Here is a 17,368-nt window from a genome sequence, read left to right on the forward strand (position 1 = left end):
AATCTTAATGCTCATGTAGTAAGTAGTTTAATCTTTTCATTTAATAGATGAAGAAAGTTATGACATCTAAGCTGATATGATCTTTAGCTAGCAGTAAAGATGAATTCTCTTTTTATAATAAACTATGTTGTTACTTCTTGATCTTTAAAAATAATACATAAAGATATGGTTACTCCCTATTATGAAAGAAGAATGATTTAATTTCTTAATGAAAGAGGATGTTTATCTAACTGCCCCAATATCCTAAAATCCACAGCTTCCTAAGCAGATAAAATAAACACAGCCTACATTCTAAATTTATTTGAACAGTATTTAATTTTCCTAATGCTTCTGTTCAGAAACAGAGTAACAGTTACACCCTCAACAGACATGTTTTGTCATAATAACAGTCTGAGATGTTTATACACCACAAATCACACAGTACAAAGCACTTAAATTTCACAGATCAGGGTCAAAAACATGCCAAAAAGTTCCAGTTTTTAACACCTTCCTGATGAAGAAGCTACTCCTTTTGAGATGATATAACAAAGCTTTTTTTGTGCTTTTTTTTTATTGAGATGCCTTCAATAGATAAAATGAATCCCAATGTGTAATAAACCCCCTCATTTACCCTGTGCTTAAGAATATAACCTACTCTCTAAGAAATCTTATGATGGAGATTCTGAGTCATTGAATTGTGGGTTGGCATTTATAATTCTAAATCACTACCTATGTGCCTAATCCACAAGAGAGGACAGGAAGCTGGTTAAAATGACAATAGTTACTAAATCATCTAGAAATTTCTGGCTAGCATCATTTAACTCCACTTAGCCACTATGCACCATAGCTTTCACATCTGTAAAATGGGGCTATTTCACAAAATTGTTGCAATAAAATAAGACAATGTGTGTGAAAGGCAGAACAAAATGTGTACCTCATAACAAATGTGCAGTAAAAGCTGGCTGTTATTATTTGTAATAATTACAACCCAATGGAGATACAGGAAAGGAGGTAAACTAGACTAAAAGTTGGGAAACTAGAGATGTAGTTCATGAACAGCTATATGATCAACATTGGAAAAGTGTAGTTAATTGCACTGGGCCTCAATTTTCTTTTCTGTAGAATTAAGAAACTGGACCACATATCTTAAGTGGCCTTCAGTGCTTAAAATTTTACAAAAGAGAGAACCGACACCTCTTACACAGGAGAACCATGGTGTGGGAGCTAAACTAGGTATTCTCATATCATTAGAAAGAGGAGAGTAGTTAAGGGTATCTCACAATATCAAGTATCGAATAAATGCTTTCCTTTACCTTTTGTACACAACTTGCTTAAAAGGTTCATTCTTTAGCAGAAGGTCCTTAAAGGGCTTTTAAACATTGAAAATGAAGACTTCTGTGGTTCTAGTTAATCTAGTTTAAATTTTTTTTTAATGTTATAAAAGTCTAATATCACTTTACTCAAATAGCAGTTTGAAGTAACTGGCAATCCTCAGCTAGTTACTTTTATTCTTTTCACTGAAATATTTGAAAACTCAAAAATAAACATCTAATGCGTTTATCTTTCAAATGCGAAGTATTTTCCATACTCAATGACAACAACAACAAAAATACCTGAATGGCCCAATGAGGTGGCACTTGACAGCAATAGAAAATCTTCAGACGTTCCAATACAGACGTAGTCTTATCTTCAAATTGGTCTGCAAGAGCCTTAAGAGCAAGTATCATAATCAGAATCTATATGTGCAATACTTTTTAATATAAACAAGATTCTTATTGCAAGTTATACAAACAGACATATAAACAATAAAGAACACAAGTTACTTTGATAAGGTGATGGGATGTGTGGATTTTTTCTTGAATTTTATTTTATTTTTTAATTTTTTAATTTAAAAAAAATTTTTGGCTGCATTGGGTCTTCGTTGCTGCGCACGAGCTTTTCTCTAGTTGCGGTGAGCAGGGGCTACTCTTTGTTGCAGTACGCGGGCTCTCATTGCGGTGGCTTCTCTAGTTGCAGAGCACGGGCTCTAGGAGTGAGGGCTTCAGTAGTTGCAGCATGTGAGCTCAGTAGTTGCAGCACTCGTGCCCTAGAGCACGTGGGCTTCAGTAGTTGCGGCACATGGACTCAGTAGTTGTGGCACACGGGCTTAGTTGTTCCGCGGCATGTGGGATCTTCCCAAACCAGGGATCGAACCCTTGTCCTCTGCATTGGCAGTTAGATTCTTAACCACGGCGCCACCAGGGAAGTCCTTGAATTTCTTTAAATGTTTAAAAAAACCTTTAAATTAATCAACATTTATGTAAATTTGTACATTTAAAACTTACCAGGAAAATAGTTTTTTATTTTTATTATTTTTTTTTTTTGCAGTACGCGGGCCTCTCACTGTTGTGGCCTCTCCCGTTGCAGAGCACAGGCTCTGGACATGCAGGCTTAGCAGCCATGGCGGCCCAGCCACTCTGCGGCATGTGGGATCTTCCCGGACCGGGGCACGAATCCGTGTCCCCTGCACCGGCAGGCGGACTCTCAACCACTGTGCCACCAGGGAAGCCCAGGAAAATAGTTTTTTAAATTGAGGTTTCCTATAATAGTTCTTTCAAAGAACTAGCCTTATTAATCAGCCTTTTTACTTTTTCTAAGGAAAACTGTTCTTCAGCATATCTATTTCACAGCCACACTGTCACTGTGACAATGGCGCTTTCTAACATAAATCAGAGAAAAATTACATGAAGAACTTCATTTAGGAATTTTCTAACGAATAAAGTGAAATCAAAGCGTGTGTCTATTTGATCACAGAGGGTGAGTTCTCTTACTCTTCAGCAAGAGAGACATAGGGCAGGACATTCATTCATGTGAGACCACCCTTAAGGTGCAGTGGACAGCTTCAACCTGCATGCACTGAGGAATCCCTCTGCTGGTCTGAAATACCTGCACTTTGTACTAAGTAACTGAACTCGAAGAGGCTATGTCAAGAAGCAGACCAACAAGACCAAGATGGCTGACTCTGAGAAAAGGTACCAGGGCCAAACGCAAAGCCAAAGGCCGGCATTAACTGGTAGTCACATGATGAGTCATCGCAAGACCCCACATATTCAGCATCAAAGTGAATGCAGACGCTCAGGAGTCCTAGGCAATACACAGACAGTAGTCCCACTACCGTGATCATCTTCACCTGCCTCCTCATTTGCCATACAGTACGCATATATTTCTTCTGTTTTATACGGAGACCTCTCCACTGTGAATTATCATGACCTTTTTTGCATAATGCAGCGCTCATATTTTCTTTTTTTGGCAATTGACTAGTTTTCACAGGCCTGTCTTATGAGGATTAGATGGCAACAATACGTCAACATTAATTTTCTGATGTTAATGCACATATTGTAGTTATGTAGGAGAGCGTCCATGTATTTGAGGATGATGAAGCACTATGTTTGCAACTTACTTTCCAAAACTTCAGGATACAAAAGACAGTTGGTCCTGTACTTAAAACTTTTCTGTAAGTTTGAAATTTTTTTCAAGTTTTTATGAAATTAAAATTGAAAATTTCAACAACAACAAAAAAAGTAAGAGGTAGCAAGTTCAAACTTCCTCAGGAGAAAGAAAAGGACAAGAATCTAATAAATCCCACTATAAGTAAGAGGAGACCAGTTTCTGAGCAGGGGAACTGCTCCTCACCTGGGGGAGAAGGGAAGTTCTCTATATTATAATAGGTGGGAGATATATTTGTTAGTCTAAGAATAACCTGCAGAATGAGAAAACACTCATTACATCACTTCATTGACAATCTAAGATGTTATTCAATCAAATCAGTCAGAACAAATTGAGTCATAACCAGACTCCTAAACCATCTTGATCAAAATATTTTTAAAGCTTTCTGGCCTTACTTCAGAGAAACTTAATAGCAAAAAGGTTGCATGCTTCTGCCCAAAGCTATTTAGTTGTAGGAGAGAGAGAAGAGAAGAAAAACTTCTGGCTGAATACATATGGTTACAATACAAAAATAGAAGGTTCACTGAATTACTTCATTAAGGGGGGCAACTTTTCCCTTTTATCAAATTCTTTTTCTTCCTTTGGAAAGAAAAAATAAATAATGCTTATTTAATAATTAAAAGCCAAAAGCAACATCCCACCATTTATTTTTATGAAGTCTTAACCACATGCAAGACATCTGATTTTCAAACAAAACTCATGCTGTTTGCTGTACTTACTGCATCTAGCTAAAATGTATTAATCAGTGCTCAGTAAATACTTCCTAATTTATTAAAAAATAAACAGATTTATTATGTATTTCAGATACTCTCAGATACTTTTAGATGATCTCAGAGTGTCTCTGGTACTCTCAGATACTCTCCAAAATGTCAGAGACCACTGGAGAGAGCAGAGAATGAACATTTATTTGAATCTGATACCATAAATAAGCCCCTGTACAAGTACAGCCATGCTTTATAAGAACTCAAATAGGCCATGTGTATGATAAAAGATTAAAAACAGAATTCTAACCTATTTTCACTCCTGCACAGAATATACTTCTTCCTACCTTAAATATGACAACCACCTAAAGATTCACCTACCAATAAAACCAAGAACATCAAATTAATTTGTCTATTTCCTCTACTGAATTCAAAGTACTCTCTTATTTGCTAACTCACTCCAAATACAGGGACTTATTTACAATTCATCTCTAGGTTTTTCAGAGCAGGATTATTTCTAGTGACTCATTCTGGAATAATCCCATTATAGTCAAATGAACTGGAGTCCTTTACAAGAAAAAGAGTGCTGATAGGTGAAGTGGCCTGCATGCTGTTCTAGGTCAACCTCCAACAAGCAAGTCATTTAAACACAAAGGCACTCATCTACGAAATGATTTTCTAAATGATCTTTTGCACTCCAAACACTCTGAGTATATGGCTTTATCAAAAGAGTATTTTTGTTTAATTTCAAGCATTTGAGGAGATTGCTAGTTTCAGGTACCATTAGCCGAACACAAGTATCAGGTTCATTCCTCAGGGGCAAACTGTACCAAAGCAGTCTGGAAGACAACGGCAGGACATTAAGTCCTAGGAGAATGGGACTGAATGAACAGCAAGCCCGAGCTCCTACCATGTATATGTGTGTGTGTGTGAACGTGGACAGAAACAGTGAGCTCAGAGACAAACTGGCACTTTGTAAGCTTTCACACACCCCCAGAAATTGAGGTAAATGACCTCTAAAGCAGTGTCCTACCCTTTCACTTGCCATTTTCTCTCTCCAGTTTCTAAATTTCATGTATTTCACACCTGAAAGTCATGGGCACTTGGTCGTAAGTTAAAACTGGTATGAGAAGTTGTCTTTAAGGGAAAATGGTAACATCAAAAATGGAGAGAGAGAGAGAAGTGAATATACCCTAGACCAATCATTAAGAGTTGAAAGCAAGCAGAGTGTACATAGGAGAGTGACAGAAGAAATGTGGATAAACGGGAAAGACGATGAGTAAAGAGTAAGGAAGAGTCTAGGGCTCAGTCAGGAGGTGGGGGGACAGCCAAGTCACAGAAAATCCAGGTATGATAACTGTTGGGAGACACCAAAGATGACCTCATGATGTATAAACTACTGTGATATGAAACTGTTTTCAAGATTTAAGACTCCCTTTTAATGTCTTTTTCTCCCCAAACTCCATCGCAAAGCATTTATACTTGAGTGTCCTTTGAGACAACGTGCTTGTGCATATGGATTCTCTAAGCCCAGACAATAACGACTCCCAAACCTTCCAGGAGCCACAGTACCAGAGGTCAGGAGATACCTCTAAGGAATGGGGAATAAAAGAATAAAACCCTGGGGTTCCCTGGTGGCACAGTGGTTGAGAGTCCGCCTGCTGATGCAGGGGACACAGGTTCGTGCCCCGGTCCGGGAAGATCCCACATGCCGCGGAGCGGCTGGGCCCGTGAGCCATGGCCGCTGAGCCTGCGCGTCCGGAGCCTGTGCTCCGCAACGGGAGAGGCCACAGCAGTGAGAGGCCCGCATACCGCAAAAAAAAAAAAAAAAAAAAAAGAATAAAACCCTGGAAAACAATGATGGGTCCTCTCTTTTCAATTCTCTGTTTTCAGTAGAGAAAGAACTTCCCCTCCAAAAAACTAGAGAAGATCAAGACTACATTTTAAAATTAGCACATGGAGAATGATTTAGTATAGAAGGACAATTCTGAACAAGGTCTGGTATGATTTAGACTTTATTTATGTGCTCGTATCTAAAAGTATGGCACACATATCTTCAAAAGAACAGAGCTAGTCCCTAAGGACCTACACTTTCACTGAAGGCTATTCTTTCTTGCTTGCGTGATATCAAAGTGTTTATCCACTTTCTGAAGAGCCAAGTAGAAATTAGCTGATAATCTAAAAGGTATGATTGATCATATGCCAAATCACCTTGCTTTTTTGTGCAATGTGTGTGTGTGTATGTGTAGGAGGGTGGGATTTCTTATAAAAATATGTACTTAATCAAATATATCCAACAGTTGGGCTGAACTGCTCTCTTTGACAGGAGTCTGCAGTCATTCAGCCGTGATTCAGTGGTGAAGCTAATTGTCACCTCAAACTCCCAAGCCCAAGAAAATTTCTAATAGGAACAAGGGGAATGAGAATCAAAACCTATTAACAACCTACTAAGTATCAACAACACCATTAAACCTATCGTTAATCCAGTTTCACCTTGTGTATAGGGAATTGCAGGGAATCAGAGAGATTAAAAAAATGGCTTGCCCAGGCTTCCCTGGTGGCGCAGTGGTTAAGAATCTGCCTGCCAATGCAGGGGACACGGGTTTGAGCCCTTGTCCAGGAAGATCCCACATGCCATGGAGCAACAAAGCCCATGTGCCACAACTACTGAGCCTGCGCTCTAGAGCCCATGAGCCACAACTACTGAAGCCCGTGCACCTAGAGCCCATGCTCCGCATCAAGAGAAGCCACCACAATGAGAAGTCCGTGCACTGCAACGAAGAGTAGCCCCTGCTTACCGCAACTAGAAAAAGTCCGAGCACAGCAGCAAAGACCCAACTCAGCCATTAATTCATTCGTTCATTCATTTATTTTTAAAAAATGGCTTGCCCGAAGTTTAAAGCTATGAAATAGGTGAGTCTGTCTGATTCCAAACACTAAGTTGACAGCTTCATTAAAACCTTACCTCCTAAGTGGAAATTATCAGAGCTGTGAAAATAAAAAGCAGCTTCTCACTGGAAAAATACTGAGAACTCTAATTAACTGGGTTTTTCCCCACCTATTCCCATAATATGGGAGTCAGGGTGTGGCCTGGCCAAGAAGATCTTTGATCACTACTCCCTGTTCCAAAGACTTTTATGTGTTGGCTGGTAGGAGCTGGGTCTACTATAATGGGGGCTGAGAGAGCTTAGATGTCTTTTTTATGATTCCAGACAGAAGAGATGAACATAAAGAGGGAGGCTTCAAGGAAGCCCAGACAAGGATCTTGGAACATTCCCCTTAGTCACACCTTAGCAGTTCTTAAACCATTTCGTTTCAGGACCTCTTTATATTTATTTTTTAATTAATTTTTATTGGAGTATAGTTGCTTTACAATGTTGTAGGACCCTTTAAACTCTTATAAATTATTGAGGGACTCCAAAGAGCTTTTGTTTGTGTGGGCTATCATCTATCAATATTTATCATATTAGAAATTAAAACTGAATAAAATTTAAATATTAATCCATTCTAAAAGAAAATAATGAATCTATTACATTAACATACATAATATGTTTTATGAAAAATAACTATATTTCCCCCCCCAAAAAAGAGAAGTCTTGAAAAGATTGGCAATGTCTTGGGAATTCCCGGCAGTCCAGTGGTTAGGACCCCGAGCTTCCACTGCTGGGGGTCCACGTTCAATTCCTGGTCAGGGAATTAAGATCCTGCAAGCTGAGTGGCACAAAGAAAAAAGTAAAAACAAAAACAAAAACAAAAAACTGTCAATGTGTTACATTTTTGCAACTCTCTTTAATGTCTGGCTTAATAGATGACAGCTGGATTCTCATACCAGCTTCTGTAGTCAATCTGTTGCAATATGATGTTTTGGTTGAAATTTATGAAGAAAATTTGGCCTCATACAGATAGGTAGTTGGAAAAGGGAGAAGTATGTTAACAGCTTTTTCAGTTAATTGTGCATATTATTCTTTGATACTACATCAAAATTCAAAATGTGGTAGCTTCTTAGAGTTACCTGCAATGTGGAATTTGAAATCCTATCAATGAATGTTTCCCTGTACATTAAATATTCTGTTACAGTAAAAATCCACTGGTCTAAAAAAAACCAAAAAACAAAAATCTACTCACTGATGTATCTTGAACTTTGAATGGATCTTTTACCCATGCTTGATTTTTTACATCATGCATTAGTCATTTGGAAAATGTGCAGATTTACAAATGCTGACATATTTCATATAATATTAAAAATTGTATGTGTTAATATCACCAATAATCTCACAAGAAAACTCTCAGCCCAGTCTTGAAGTATTGGAAAGCTGTCAAATTCATAAATGCATATAAAAGATTTCCAAAAGTCTCAATTTTTTTCTTAAAAGCTCAAAATTTTATCACTGGTAAGAAATACTGTCAATTATTTTCCTAGAAGTGATGAGCTCACTTCATTCATTTTTGAGAAAATTTCTGCCAAATACCCAAGTATGAATACCCACAGTCTGTCAATAGTTCTTCTTAGTAAAAACAGTGTTTCCTGGGAAAAGCAGCTCGCTTAGCTTTTCTTGAGACAACCACTGTACTTCAGCACGCAGCACAAGTGTTTTGCAAGTACTTCCCAGTTCATCACGTAGAATATTAAAAAGCACGCTGTCAAGGGTGAAGACTTAATAAAATAATATTTACTGCTTTATCAAAGACATTCATAAACAAAACTGTCTTGGGACTTCCCTGGTGGTCCAGTGGTTAAGAATCCGCCTTCCAATGTAGGGAAACATGGGTTCAATCCCTGGTTGGGGAACTGAGATCCCACAAGCCACAGGGCAACTAAGCCCGCGTGCCGCAACTACTGAACCCACGCACTCTAGAGCCAGCATGCGACAACTAGAGAGCCCGCGTGCCACAACTACTGAGCCCATGCACTCTGGAGCCCGTGCGCCACAGCTAGAGAGAAGCCCATGTGCCTCAACAGAAGATCCTGCGTGCCACAACGAAGATACCACGTGTTGCAACTAAGAGACCCAACACAACCAAAAAATAAATTAATTAATTAATTAAAAAGAAACAAAAAACAAAACTGTCTTTTCTTTTTTTTAAGCTACAAACTCATGGTGGTGAAGCACAGGATGACTACCAGCACAGTATGGTGTCCTGACCTTGATTCCGGTTAAGGGACCAACACTTTGATCCCCCATTGCTTCTGCTGATTCAGTATCAACACAGTGACAAGATAAATAGTATCTCAATATTGTTGTGAAGACAATTGTGACCTTGGACACTCTGAAAGGTCTGAGGAGCCTCGGGGCTCCACAATCACCCCCTGAGAACTGGGAGATGCACAATCTCTCGTGCCTTCCCCAGACGCCGCCCACCTCCAACCTTCTCCCACAACTTCTCCAGGGGACCCTGCTTAGTATTTAAGGCAATACTTAGAAGTTCTCCTTTATTATCTTGTCTTAAAAGATTAGGAAATGAGAAAAGTCAGTCTGTTTACAGTCTGCAAGTATTATAAGAGTGCAAAGAATATTTATTAAAACTTAAATGAATGCTTTAAATTCCCAGTATTATTCTTTCTAAAAAAGTTAAAGTAGTTAAGTCTAATAATAATTACCCCTACTTTCCTGAGCACTCTCAGTCAGATGCAAAGCATCTGTTCCTCAGCAAGCTCAATTCCACCTGGCCCTCATCTGCAGCCCTCAGTAACACTCACCTCTAAGGTTCCTTCTGGCACCCAGTCCCGTTAAATCACAACGCTGGCCTCCAGGCCTTGATAAATGCCCTTTTAGTCTCTGTTCTGTTTGTACTTGGATGTAAGACAGGAAAATATCTGGAGCTACAAAAGAGTAACAACCTGCCTCTGTCAGGGGCAGTCTCTTCCAAACGTACCCATAATCACCACCCTCACCAGACCCTGAATTTCTGCAGGCTGGGCTGAAGAGCTATATATATATTTTTTTTAAATTTATTAATTTTATCTATTTTACTTTTGTCTGCGTTGGGTCTTTGTTGCTGGGTGCGGGCTTCCTCCAGTTGCAGTAAGTAGGGGCTACTCTTGGTTGCGGTGCGTGGTCTTCTCATTGTGGTGGCTTCTCTTGTTGTGGAGCATGGGCTCTAAGCATGCGGGCTTCAGTAGTTGTGGCACTCAGGCTCAGTAGCTGTGGCTCGTGGGCTCTAGAGCACAGGCTCAGTAGTTGTGGCGCACGGGCTTACTTGCTCCACGGCATGTGGGATCTTCCCAGACCAGGGCTCGAACCTGTGTCCCCTGCATTGGCATGTGGATTCTTAACCACTGCGCCACCAGGGAAGTCCCATGAAGAGCTATATTTTAACAAGCACCTTGGAAGTGATTCATATGTTCAGGCAAGTTTGAGAAATATTGTATAAGGCTCTTAAGATATACACAGAGTGCTGTCCCAGGAAAAACCAATGTGTCAGTTCAATCAACACAATCTGACTCTGTCAAAGACCTTCAGTGTGCCCCGACTGGAATCTGACTGAAGTTAGCATTCAGTGCCTTTAGAAGTGTGCTTTAAGTGGGTGTACTTTATTCCATTCCACTAGTAAGTTTGTCTGCTGTTACTGAGTTTTCACTGTTCTGTAACTTTCTAGGTTTTCAAAATATTTTTTTAACTATTAACAATATTTTATGTTGTTTATCACTCCTCCCTTCTTTTATCTCACTTATTTATGAACTAATTGTTGCCTATATTTTTACTAATCTATTATATCATGAAACTCACATCCTGGTTCAGCCTATCAGCCTCTGTCCAGGCATCCCCCTTCCTTGGCCTTAGCAGAAGCCAGTTTCACTCACCCAGGTGCACGTTCTTCTCCCACACGGGACTGCATCCTGATATTGTGTACAATCCATTTCCTTCTCCTTTCACCTAAATTGTAGGCCTTCAGACGCTGAGTTCTACAACCGAACCTTCCTCACAAAAGCCTCTATTCACTTCTTCCTGCCTATGCTGGTTCAACCCCTTTCCCCCAGATGATGCCAAGTCTTCCACTGATATCTTCTTTCTCAGAGCTTCCTGAGAAGAATACAGCATGGTGAGTCAAAGCATGGACTTCGGGGGCTTCCCTGGTGGTTCAGTGGTTAAGAATCTGCCTGCCAATGCAGGGGACATGGGTTCAAGCCCTGGTCCGGGAAGATTCCACGTGCTGTGGAACAACTAAGCCCGTGCACCACAACTACTGAGCCTGCGCTCTAGAGCCCACGAGCCACAACTACTGAGTCCAGGCACCACAACTACTGAAGCCCGCGTGCCTAGAGCCCGTGCTCTGCAACAAGAGAAGCCACCGCAATGAGAAGCCCGTGCACCGCAACAAAAAGTAGCCCCCGCTCGCCACAACTAGAGAAAGCCCGCGCACAGCAACAAAGACCCAACTCAGTCAAAAATAAATAAAATAATTAAAAAAAAAAAAAACATGGACTTCGAAATCCAAGACAGACCTGGTTTGAATTCAATTAGACCTTGGGTAAGTCACTTATATTTTCTGTGCTTCAGTTTCTTCATCAGTAAAAATATAAATAGTGCCTACTTCCTAGGATTATTTAGAACCTGGCACATGAGTATCCAGTAAACGGTAGTAACTGTACACAGTTCTGAATAAAGAGTAGTAACTATAATGATTCCAAAAAAAAAAGCATAGCTACAGTCACAGGAGCAAGTTCTAGTATACTTTTCAATAACTTTCAAGCGCTACATGTGGTTATTAACGCAGGTGAAGTACAGAGCTACAACGGAAGACAGGATTTCATATCTCAGGTATTTGAAAAGCTCAATGGTGGGACTCAGCACACTAAACATGAGCACTGTAATTATCCCAATGTTTTTGGATTTTCTAAATCTAAAGCATTCTATTCTAGGTAGTAATGATTGCTTTTGGTGAGTTATGAAGGATTGGGCAGCTTTATTTTCCTGTACCGCCTTTAAAGTCAGGATAATAGAAACAGTCAACATTTACTGAGGGTTTACTATGTGCCAGGCGCTATTTGAAGTGTTTCACAAATATTAAGTCATTTAACCCCTCAGTATCTGAATGAGGTGGGCATTACTGCTCTCTCCATTCTCCAGATAAGGGAAGTGAAGTATAAGAGGTTAGGGTGCTTAGCCTTGGCCACAGTACGTGACATCTCTTCCTCTTGGATTGTGAGGTCTATGGACAATAAAATCTGGTGCTTTTCTGACAACAGACATTCTGACACTGAAGCAGGCAGAGAAAAGCAGAGATGGGAAAAGAGAGAAAGACCTGATGATCTCTTCGAGCCCTGAATCCAGCTAACTCTGGGATCGGAATACCCCTAGACTTCCCAGTTATTATAACAGTCAACCAATTTCCTTTTTTTTTTTTTTTTTTTTTGCGGTATGTGGGCCTCTCACTGCTGTGGCCTCTCCCGCCGCGGAGCACAGGCTCCGGATGCGCAGGCCCAACGGCCATGGCTCACGGGCCCAACCGCTCCGCGGCACGTGGGATCCTCCCAGACCGGGGCACGAACCCGCGTCCCCTGCATCAGCAGGCGGACTCTCAACCACTGCGCCACCAGGGAAGCCCCAATTTCCTTTTTTACAGCCAGTTTGAATTGGGTTTCTGTCCCTTACAACTAAAAGTTTCCTACTGAGACCTGTCCTTGAATTGTACTGAAGTAGAAGTATAAAAAGTCTCGAAAAGCTCTAAACATCAATCTGTCTATTACAAGCACCTTATACTTAGAAAAGGATATTTAAAGTATAAAAATCAAATGCAACTTCTCAAATTGTGAAGCCATACCCCCTCGTGGGGTAAGCCAAATACGGCCAAGGTCAGCTTGAATTACTACATCACGTGCTCCCCTCCACCTCCTGTCATCCATAATGACAGCCATATATTCCATCACGCAAATAGCCGCACATCAAGGTCAATGCCAAGCCTGCCAAATATAATTCATGTGGATGTACTTTCATGAAGAAGATATGTGAAAATGTAATAGAGCAGGTGCATATTCTGAGACACTAAAACTTCAGAGAGCAGTCTGCAATGCAGAACAAATGACCAGCTTGTAATATAGAGGAAAAGCTTTGTTTTATGGTATGTTGAGAAATACAGAGTGAACATATTTCCAGATAATTAAGTAGCTAACGCATGAACTCCAGTCTCTTATTGTTTCTTTTTTTTAAATATCTTTATTGGAGTATGACTGCTTTACAATTCTTATCACTTCTTCTAATGACCTCAAAGGGTAGTGATTTATGCATGCAGTTCATCATTTTTTAGGAAACCCTGTATAAGAAAAAACTGAAATTCCTTTACCTCTTTCCCCTTAAAAAAAAAATACAACCAACCAAAATGTGAATTACTACCCACTGAGACATCTACGTTACCCTCAGTGTGATCACAGCGATTGCTCCGTTCCGGTTAGCTTTGGCACTCGACTGAAGATTTGGACTGTAGGATATTACAAACGCTGCTCTCTACTCCTCTCAGATTGCTAAATTGCCAGATGAAAATATAATCTTTAATTTAGCTAACTCTCAATTATTCCTGCTAATAAGTAGGTAATTAAAAATTAAACAGAGAAGAAAAGGACTTACAAAAACAAACCCAAAACGTTTAAGAAAATGGTAATACGGACACAAATTTCGATAGCTACCTTAAAAGTGAATGGATTAAATGCTCCAACCAAAAGACACAGGCTTGCTGAATGGATACAAAAATAAGACCCATATATATGCCGTCTACAAGAGAGTGCTTTGTGACCACCTAGAGGGGTTGAATAGGGAGAGTGGGAGGGAGATGCAAGAGGGAAGAGATACGGGGATATATGTATATGTATAGCTGATGCACATTGTTACAAAGCAGAAACTAACACACCATTGTAAAGCAATTATACTCCAATAAAGATGTTAAAAAAGAAAAAAAATAGATGTTCTAAAAATACTCATTTAAAAGTTGTGAAATCTCAATTAGCTCCCACAGTTAAGAAAGTCAAATGGCAGCATGAATAGTCTCCAGTGACAGAAAACTGCTGCAGTCTCAAATTCTCAATTCAATGCAATGTCCTCCCAGAAATTCAAGGGTGAAGGAAAAGACTCTTGCCATGCAAACATCTTCAGAGGCACAACTACCTCGACAGGGACAGATCTTCACAATTTAAATTAAAAGGTTTAAAACATAACTGGGTAATTAAAATTCACCAGCAAAATTACTTAATAATGAACATAAAGTAACCTAACATTAACCCTCAATGACTGAACTGAGTTTATCTAACACTAATATGAACGTTATTAGACAATGATGACATTTAGTTTGCGCAAGTTTTTTTGGATTGGAAATAAGACGGTTCCCTTGAATGTATGTGGTTTCAATTAATTTCCTTCATATTTGGATATGTATAATACATTGCTTTCATCATACTAAAGGAAAGAAGAAAAAGATGTGATCTTATGATACAGAAGATATTGATTATTTGGACTTGGATGAGACGTGGCATGGTGGGGTGGGGGAGAAGCAGAATGATGATAGATAGATAGGTATTTTGTACCCCACTGGTAAAAAGCAGGGTATAAATAAATACTGGAGAATATAAGATTTTAATTCAAGCTGCTTCTGAATTCTAAAATAACCAATGTTTCCATAAACATTATTTTCTTCATCATTACCACCATCATCATAGTCCTGAAGATACAATAATTAAAGAACTCTAGCCTAGAATAATTTCCATTAGATAGAGTGCTTTTAATGGACTTTCCTCAACTTGGATTTCCTTCTTCCTCTGTGAATTTTATAATACTGATTTATTTACCATTAGGTGTGACACAACAGTCCCTTCTAAGTTTGGCATGACTCACTTAGACATCCCTTCCAAATCTGCCACCTTTAGGACCTGCCATTACATCCTTTTTCTTTTTCTTTTTAACATCTTTATTGGAATATAATTGCTTCACAATGGTGCTTTAGTTTCTGCTCTATAACAAAGTGAATCAGCTATACATATACATATGTTCTCATATCTCTTCCCTGTTGCATCTCCCTCCCAACTTCCCTATCCCACCCCTCTAGGTGGTCACAAAGCACCAAGCTGATCTCCCTGTGCTGTGACCGCTTCCCACTAGCTATCTATCTTACATTTGGTAGAATATGTAAGTCCATGCCACTCTCCCACTTTGTGCCAGCTCACCCTTTGCCCTCCCCATGTCCTCAAGTCCATTCTCTAGTAGGTCTGTGTCTTTATTCCTGTCCTGCCCCTAGGTTCTTCATAACCTTTTATCTTTTTCATTTAGATTCCATATATATGTGTTAGCATACGGTATTTGTCTTTTTCTTTCTGACTTACTTCACTCTGTATGACAGACTCTAGGTCCATCCACCTCACTACAAATAACTCAATTTCATTTCTTTTTAAGGCTGAGTAATATTCCGTTGTATATATGTGCCACATCTTCTTTATCCATTCACCTGTTGATGGACACTTAGGGTGCTTCCATGTCCTGGCTACTGTAAATAGAGCTACAATGAACATTGAGGTACATGACACTTTTTGAATTATGGTTTTCTCAGAGTATATGCCAGTAGTGGGATTGCTGGGTTGTATGCTAGTTCTATTTTTAGTGTTTTAAGAAACCTCTGCACTGTTCTCCATATTAGCTGTATTAATTTACATTCCCATCAACAGTGTAAGAGTGTTCCCTTTTCTCCACACACTCTCCAGCACTTATTGCTTGTAGATTTTTTGATGATGGCCATTCTGACCAGTATGAGATGATATCTCATTGTAGTTTTGATTTGCATTCCTCTAACGATTAGTGATGTTGAGCATTCTCCTTCATGTGTTTGTTGGCAATCTGTTTACCTTCTTTGGAGAAATGTCTACGTAGGTCTTCTTCTCATTTTTCGATTGGGTTGTTTGTTTTTTTGATATTAACCTGCATGAGCTGCTTGTAAATTTTGGAGATTAATCCTTTGCCAGTTGATTCATTTGCAAATATTTTAGCCCATTCTGAGGGTTGTCTTTTCATCTTGTTTATGGTTTCCTTTGCTGTGCAAAAGCGTTTAAGTTTCATTAGGTCCCATTTGTTTATTTTGTTTTTATTTCCATTTCTCTAGGGGATGGGTCAAAAAGGATCTTGCTGTGATTTATATCATAGAGTGTTCTGCGTATGTTTTCCTCTAAGAGTTTTATAGTGTCTGCCCTTACATTTAGCTGTTTAATCCATTTTGAGTTTATTTTTGTGTATAGTGTTAGGGAGCATCAAATTTCATTCTGTTACATGTAGCTAGCTGTCCAGTGTCCCCAGCATCACTTATTGAAGAGGCTGACTTTTCTCCATTGTATATTCTTGCCTCCTTTATCAAAAATAAGGCGACCATATGTGCATGGGTTTATCTCTGGGATTTCTATCCTGTTCCATTGATGTATACTTCTGTTTTTGTGCCAGTACCATACTGTCTTGATTACTGTAGCTTTCTAGTATACACTGAAGTCAGGGAGACTGATTTCTCTAGCTCCGTTTTTCTTTCTCAAGATTGCTTTGGCTATTCAGAGTCTTTTGTGTTTCCATACAAATTGTGCAATTTTTTGCTCTAGTTTTGTGAAAAAAGCCAGTAGTATTTTTTGATAGGGATTGTATTGAATCTGTAGATTGCTTTGGGTAGTATACTCATTTTCACAATGTTGATTCTTCCAATCCAAGAACATGGTATATCTCTCCATCTGTTGGTATCATTTTTAATTTCTTTCATCCATGTCTTATAGTTTTCTGCATGCAGGTCATTTGTCTCCTTAGGTAGGTTTATTCCTAGGTATTTTATTCTTTTTATTGCAGTGGTAAATGGGAGTGTTTCCTTAATTTCTCTTTCAGATTTTTCATCATTAGTGTATAGGAATGCAAGAGACTTCTGTGCTTTAATTTGGTATCCTGCTACTTTACCAAATTCATTGATTAGCTCTAGTAGTTTTCTGGTAGCATCTTTAGGATTCTCTATGTATAGTATCATGTCATCTGCAAACAGTGACAGCTTTACTTCTTCTTTTCCGATTTGGATTCCTTTTATTTCTTTTTCTTCTGTGATTGCTGTGGCTAAAACTTCCAACACTATGTTGAATAATAGTGGTGAGAGTGAGCAACCTTGTCTGTTCCTGATCTTAGTAGAAATGGTTTCAGTGTTTCACCATTGAGGACGATGTTGGCTGTGGGTTTGTCATATATGGCCTTTATTATGTTAAGTTCCCT

At 39.2% G+C, this 17,368-nt stretch overlaps 1 protein-coding gene across 1 annotated transcript in view; it reads right to left on the reverse strand.

Moving 5' to 3' along the window:
* The window catches only part of TTC27 (tetratricopeptide repeat domain 27), a gene marked incomplete at its 5' end in the record, with an annotated part of 189,201 nt that overhangs the window by 79,010 nt on the left and 92,823 nt on the right, over positions 1–17,368 (reverse strand). The window contains one exon of the mRNA XM_079721409.1: positions 1,593–1,688. Coding sequence (XP_079577535.1) covers positions 1,593–1,688 — 96 coding nt within the window. The remainder of the gene's footprint in view (positions 1–1,592; positions 1,689–17,368) is intronic.

The sequence above is a fragment of the Hyperoodon ampullatus genome (genome assembly GCF_949752795.1).
Source record: "Hyperoodon ampullatus genome assembly, chromosome: 15".
Classification (NCBI taxonomy): Eukaryota; Metazoa; Chordata; class Mammalia; order Artiodactyla; family Ziphiidae; genus Hyperoodon; species Hyperoodon ampullatus.